The 7,225-nt window shown below is 40.2% G+C and overlaps 1 protein-coding gene across 2 annotated transcripts; it reads left to right on the top strand.

Annotated features, from left to right (window-relative positions):
- Positions 1-2,925: 2,925 nt before the first annotated feature.
- On the top strand, positions 2,926-6,933 carry LOC149814183 (uncharacterized). 2 transcript variants are annotated; one of them, XM_089989490.1, is made up of 7 exons: positions 2,926-3,043; positions 4,136-4,310; positions 4,393-4,637; positions 4,729-4,987; positions 6,036-6,215; positions 6,310-6,465; positions 6,588-6,933. In XM_089989490.1, the coding sequence occupies exons 2-7, from the start codon at positions 4,308-4,310 to the stop codon at positions 6,762-6,764; spliced, it is 1,020 nt and encodes a 339-aa protein (XP_089845616.1). In that variant the 5' UTR covers positions 2,926-3,043; positions 4,136-4,307; the 3' UTR covers positions 6,765-6,933. The 2 variants fall into 2 exon arrangements, with proteins under 2 accessions (XP_089845616.1, XP_089845617.1); XM_089989491.1 differs by having other exon boundaries at positions 2,966-3,141.
- Positions 6,934-7,225: the final 292 nt, after the last annotated feature.

The following is a 7,225-nucleotide window of genomic DNA, read 5'->3' on the forward strand; positions in this document are numbered from 1 at the left end:
ATAAAAACGGGCAGACTGAGATCCAACTCATGCATGCTTGGCCTGGATCATAGGTGTGCCTTTAACTGGTGGGCTCAGTAAGAGCTTGGTTTTCATTGACCCCACCCCGGGTTTACCTTGAAGGAAGTCAGATCCATTAAGTGACCCAGTTCTCGGCGAGGGTTCTTCATCATATAAAAACCATACCGGACACTGGATTTTAATATGGATCGTAGACCTAGTCAAACTTATTATCTATTGATTCTCCTACTTTGTTGTGAAGTGAAATTGTCTGAGGTAAGGATGTAACGGGTTGGATTTGGTTCGGATGTAATCCTTACTGAATCCGACCTTATCAGATTCAGATTTTGGACTTTAAAAGAACCATAGAGGAATCGGATCGTACCAGCTTAAATAGTTAGGACACGCTTTTTAGTTTTTATTTGATATAACTAGATTCGCTTTAGACTCTGGAACCCGAAGCCAATTCTGACTATTAATTGGATGTCATCTCTCTTACTGAATCTGGCTAGAATCGGTCTATATCCGACCCGTATCACTAGGAATCTCACTGGATTTACATTTGATCCGAATCGAGTTTGGATCTGTCCCATGTTTTAAAAACCCATAAGAATGCCCTCCATGATCCAAACGGATCAAAGCCGAAGTTGACAACTTGATATCAGGCTATGTAGCATCCATTTCCCTCTTGATCAGGCCCAAATGCATGATATGGAGCCTAAATAGAACATGAGCTATATGAATCAAGAGCCGAACATCAAGATTGGATCTGGATCCGTTAATTAAGATCTGAATCATGATCCTTTGATCCAAACCCTAGATTAAGTAGGTTTAGATTCGCCACCGTCCTTGATCCTACTGCCAAGTTTGCAACGGAGGAATAGTCCAAAATATCAATCACATTACCATAAATGACATGTGTGTCCCTTGAAGTTCCAAAATGATCTGCCTATCCCCTAACAGTTGGGTATTTTGATGCCGAAAAATGACAATTATATCCTTGTGTTGGGTTGGGTTCATTTTGGGCTAGATTCCTCGAACCAAATAACTTAATTTTGGTTTAGTTGTCTCGGTTTTGGTGCAGTCTTCTGTGGAGTCTATACTTTATCCAGGTCTATCACTGAACCTAGATTAAACCAGCCTGGTCTAGGTCAAGTCAGTGGCTAGGCTCGGTGGGCTAGTCAACCAAGCAAAGTCAGCATGCCTAAAGGTCTAACATGACTTGAGTATGATACTCAATAAGATCAACTTGACCTAGCCGTTTGTTACGTGCTCGGTCTAGGTTCAATACACTGACTCCCCTGATTCTTTAAAAACATTGAGCTTGAATTAGATACCAGCCGAGCCCACCAGCTTAAGAGTTTGCAGATTCGTACTGGTCTGGCTCAAACCATGCCTGTATCAATTGGGCTAAATTTACTCACCAAATTAGCCAACCGGGCTCTTTGACATCCAACTGTTCCAAACCAATGCCACAGAAACTGTTAACTATCTTTATAAAAAAACATTTATTTTGAAAATATCATGCATTTATCTTGATTTAATAAGACAAAAAGTTTGTGATATTTTCATATCATCTATCTCTATACATGTATTTTCTTCATAAAATATAAACAGTTTTTGGAACATATCATGATATTTTGCCGAGAACAAAAATTGAGACATTGCATCAAACTCGAAAATATAACCCTAGTAGGTAGAGCTGGTAAATGAGCCTAACAAACCTAACAGAGGGTGTTGAAGCTTTGCTTGTTGAAGCTTTGCTTGTTTCTTGTATTGAGCCGAGCCAGGCTCAGGCTCGTGTGCTCATGAAAAGCCCAAACTAAATGAGCTAAACACAAGCAAGCTCACTGACAGAATTCGAACCCTAAACCTACTAAACCAAGCTTAAGCTAGCTCATTTACAAAGTAAACAATTGTTTCATAGTTGTAAGCAATAACATTCGAACTTTAAACTTATTGCTTGGAGGCCAAACACTTTAACCATCCTCATTAGGGATGGCAGTGGACCGGGGCGGGGGACAAGGTCTCCGCCCCCTCTCCGTTTCAAAATCCGAACCTCCACCCCCCGCCTCCATCCCCGCACGGGGATGGATTTTAACCTCCACCCCACCTCCATCCCCGTTTCATGTCCTCCATCCCCGGTCCAAACAGGGGCAAGGCGGAGCGGAGCCCTGTTTCCCCTTAGTCTATAGTCATTCCTTAAAGGATTGGGGACGAGGCGGGGCGGGGATAGGCAGGGATTGGGACGGGGCGGGGCCGGGAAAAGCATAAGTCCATCCCCGCATGGGGATAGATTTTAACCTCCATCCCTGTTTCATGCCCTTCATCCCCGGTCCAAACGGGGTGAGGCGGGGCCAAGCCCCGTTGTCCCCAGGTCCACTGCCATCCCTAATCCTCATTCTATAATATAAAATGTATAAAAATATTTATTATTATTAATGAACGAGTCTTTACAAGCTGATCCAAGACCATCATTGGTTGTTCATTTGTTCATGCTCGAGCTTGTTGAGCCCAGTTGAGCCCATTTCATGAGTTAGAATGAGCTCTTCACGAACCCAACATAAACCGAACCATGAGCTTCTCATCTCATTTCTCAGTCCTACCAGTAGCCAAATAGGGTGAGAACCTAGTTAGTATCAGTGAACCTCAACCCAAACCAAACAAAAACACACGGATGGCATAACTGGAGTTATTAAGGCCAAACAAGACTTTTCGCTGATAGTTCGCACGTGAATCACCAGCGCTCTGACACGTGACGAAGGAGAGGAGACCAGGTCCGCCGTACAAACAGACAGACTTTCTCGCCCATCCCTCCCCCCTTCCCCTTTTTTCCCCGCCTTTTTTTTCTCAATAAAATAAGAAAGAAACTATATAAAACTTCGGGTTTCCTTTTTTCGTTCTTTCTTTTTTTTCTTTAATTTCTCCCTCTCTCTCTCTCTCTCGATTGAACCATTCTCGCCTACATCTCGCGGATTTCGAGCTTCCTCCATCACCAGTTTTTCCCAATAATGGCGGAAATCTTGGCCCTCCCCCCACTCGAGTAACCCTCTCTCTCTCTCTCGATTTCTATATTTTCTGGGATTTGAGTTGTTAAACGTGGTTGAAGATTTCTTCCCTTTTGATGAGATGAAGATTTTGGTATGTACGAGCTTGAACCTGTTTATGTGTATAAGCGAATCTTTTTTTTTAGTTTGTATTTGTTGGGAATTCGCGATAGAAGAGCTTGTTTCCATGTGAAAGAGAGGAAACTTCTCGACGCGCTAATCTTTGTGTTGTATGTTTCCGTTGGTTTGGGGTTTAGGGTCTGATTGGTTGGTTCTTTGCATTGTTTCGTTTCCTTTCTCTCTCGCTCTCTCTGTCTTTTATAATGGTGTTCTTTTTAGGACATCATAAATGGTTAAGCCAGGCTTTTTGGAACGGGGAAGAGAGGGATTAGGTCATGGGAGTGTTGGGATTTGTTGGTAAGTGTAATGTGTAGTTTTATTCTCGTAGTGCACGGCAACGGTGCGTCGAGAAAGGATTCTAGCATTTGAGCAAATTATTCCATCGGAAGATGCGGCATTGTGACGTCGGGGATGGGTTGTGGTGTTTGGGATTGTTCTTGGATCGACGCTGTGTCGTTGTTGCGTTGGGAATGGATTTTTTGTAGTTTGATGTTGAAAATGGATTCTAGCAATTGAACTTAGTTATTTGATCATAGCTTTGGCGTTCTCGCTTTGAAAATGGATCCTGTTCGTTGCTGGAGATTGTGGGCATTTGTTTGTTAGTTATGGTGGTTTTCATCATGCATAAGCGACCTAAAGGAAAGGCTTTTCTTTATGAGCATTTCTGTCTGGTCTGTTGATTCTTCGCTCTTTGTACATGTGTCTACTTGCTTATTTGCTATAATGAAGTGTTCCTTGTAGATCTTGATTGTGGCTTGCTGTGTCTGTCTTGCTTTCTATGGCCTTGATTTCATTTGCATCAATTCCTTTTCTATCTCCCTACTCTGATCACTTCAGAGTGACAATTATTTTAGCTTTTCAATTGTAGCCAGTTACATAAAGCAATTTGCCTACAGTTTTTTTGCTTAGAATACACAAATAAAACTATCCGTTCTTTTTTCTTTCTAAATTTTTTGGGTGTAATTCAGGTATTTGTTGTCATTGATTGAACTGTGAAATATTCAGCTCCTTTCTATGAGGTGTTGCTGATTGAATTTGAGAGGTGCACCAATGCAAAATGCAGTTAGGAAGTCCGCAAAGGAGATTGGTTCAAGAGGTTCAATCACATAATGATCTATTTTTATCCACAGTATCAGAAACATGGTAATGGCCATACTGATCCTTCCATGCACTGTTATCTTTTCACCATGAAGTATTGCACTTTTCTTACTGTGACTTCTTGCAGGATGGTTCTCCATTAAAGGCATCCAAGAGATCAGTCTTTGTGTTAAGGATGGTAGTGCTGTTCTTTGCTATGACATTCGGTGTCTATATTTGTTATATCTGTTTGAAGCAAATAAGCACAAGGATTGCACCACAGTATGTACCATTGCCTAAATTTGAAGCGACAGAAGGACATTGCAAAATACCAGATGTTCCAAAGGAAGATATACTTTTTGTACATTTCCCACAGCCTAAAACTTACAGCAGGTTGTACTTGTTCCATCTTCCTCAGTATCTGTGTATTCGGTCTTGGTTTTTATGAGCAGGAAGATTAAACTTGTGAAATTGATTTCAATAGGGACGAATGTGCATGCTCTCCTGTACGTTCTTTTGCCATCCTATCTGTGCAAAGGTCTGGAAGTGGATGGTTCGAAACTTTGTTAAACAGTCATCCAAATGTTAGCTCAAATGGAGAGATCTTTTCTGTGAAAGAGAGGAGAGAGAATTTCTCAACCATTCAAAGGACATTAGACAAAGTGTATAACTTAGAATGGATGAGTAGTGCTGCAAAGAATGAATGTGTGGCTGCAGTTGGATTGAAGTGGATGCTTAACCAGGTGAATTACATATGAATATTTTCTCTTGTTGCATAGAAATTTGATTGCACGTAAGAGCTGTCAAAATATTTTTTGAATATGATGTCTCTTGGCAGCCCGACATTCTGTACCATATAGTAAAGCGGGCCTAATTGTCGTCCTATAAAACTTTTTCTTCAACCGCAATGGCATTCTATGATCGCACAACACTCCAGTTGCACTTTTCCATTTCATCCACCCAACCTTTATCCTATGATTTACATCTCCATCAATTTCTCCATACTTTTGAATGATAGATCCCAAATATTTGAAACAGTCATCCACCGGTATTTCTTGCTCACTAAGCTTCACTACACTCCCATCACTACTTCATTGCTTACTAAACCGACATTCCATATATTTTGTCTTACTCTTACTCAACTTAAAACCTCTTGCTTTCAATGTCTGTCTCCATAATTCTAACTTAGCATTAACCCCAGTTCTAGACTCATCAATCAAAACAATATCATCAGCAAACAACATACACCACAACACATTTTCTTGAATTGATCTTGTAAGCTCATCCATCACTATAGCAAATAGGAAAGGGCTTAATGCAGATCCTTGATGTAACCCAACCATTATAGGAAAATTGGTTGTCACCCCTCCACAAGTGCGGACATTGGTTACTACTCCTTCGTACATATCTTTAATTATACTAATGTACTTGAGAGAAACATCTTTCTTCATCATTGTCCATCAGGGAACATCCCTAGGTACTCTATCGTATGCCTTCTCCAAATCACTAAAAACCATATGAAAATCTTTGTTCCTCTCTCTATCTCTCAATAAGTTGTCTAAGAAGATGTATAGCTTCCATGGTTGATCTTCCAGGCATAAAACCAAATTGATTCTCCGATATCATGACAACCTTCCTCAACCTATACTCAATCACCCTCTCCCAAAGTTTCATAGTAGGCAGTTCACTGGTTTTAGATATTTGATGTGGATCAGATTTTTTCACATGCATCTGCATTTGTTTGTCCTTTGATTTTCCCATTGTGTTAATGTTTCTAGTAATCAATTGTAGGCTGTTATGGAATATCACAGAGAAATCGTCAAGTACTTCAATCGGCGGGGAGTTTCAGTCATTTTTCTTTTTCGGCGAAATCTTTTGCGCAGACTCATCTCTGTACTAGCAAATGCTTATGACAGAGAAAAAAAGCTGCTTAATGGAACACATAAGTCACACGTGCATTCAGCAAAAGAGGTCTCTCTTCTGTTTCTTCCCTCGTTTGTTATTTACTGTCAATCCTCAGGATTTATGATGAGCTAAACTTTACCTGGTTTAATCATTGAGACAGGCAGAAGTTCTTGCTATGTACAGACCGGTAATTAATACTGCAACCTTGCTAGCTAATCTGAAAGGTGTTGAGAAAGTGTTGGAGGACTCGATGAAGTTTTTCAAGAGCACACGCCATATAGTTTTGTACTATGAGGATCTTATAAACAATCAAAAGGTTTTTACTGTTACTTTCACTAGTATTATTCTTCACTGTTTATTATCCCGTTTGCAGGTCTTTCTGCTATTTTCGCCTTGGGTGTACTTGAAAAAATCACTAAATTCTGGACTTCTATGCAGGAACTATATGCAGTACAGGAATTTTTAAGAGTGCCTGTGAGGAAACTGGAAAGTCGTCAGGTGAAGATTCACACAAGACCTCCATCAGAACAGATTGAGAATTGGAATGATGTATACAAGGCATTGAAAGGAACCGAGTATGAGCATTTCCTTGAACATGCAGATTATATTACTTAATTTTTTTAGAGTATTTATAAAATTAAAGTTTCTTGCCAGATTTTGGTTCTTGAGAGTAGATTATTCTTTTATTTTTATTTCACGTTCTCTTCTTAGGTCTGAAGATCCTCCAAGAGGATTTTCATGCGGTTCTGGTGTAGAATTTCGCTACTCAAATTTTGCAATAGATTATTGAAAGTGACTTATTTTCCTGTAAATATTTTATCTTTCGTTCACATGAGCCACATCTTTCCCTCTGTCCATGGGTGTATGAGTGTGCATTCATGCAGCCGAGTCCTTTATTGTTCTCTGCAATGCAACCATGGTAGCCTTCTATGACAAAAAGCCAGTGGATGGAAATCCAGTGTAGTTCAACTAACCAGCTAGTTGTAGCTCAGCTCCTCAACTTGTTGGTAATGGTAGTTTAGAGTTCTCGCACTTCTGGCTAGTTCTCATAGACAACCAAAAGTTTATTATTTTTG

Source organism: Nuphar pumila, chromosome 15 (genome assembly GCF_984573655.1).
Source record: "Nuphar pumila chromosome 15, dmNupPumi1.hap1.1, whole genome shotgun sequence".
Lineage (NCBI taxonomy): Eukaryota > Viridiplantae > Streptophyta > Magnoliopsida > Nymphaeales > Nymphaeaceae > Nuphar > Nuphar pumila.

Coding starts and splice junctions, on each gene's coding strand:
- LOC149814183 (XM_089989490.1), top strand. Junction 4,988..6,035: donor TGAAGTGGATGCTTAACCAG/GTGAATTACATA, acceptor AATCAATTGTAG/GCTGTTATGGAATATCACAG. Junction 6,216..6,309: donor ACGTGCATTCAGCAAAAGAG/GTCTCTCTTCTG, acceptor TCATTGAGACAG/GCAGAAGTTCTTGCTATGTA.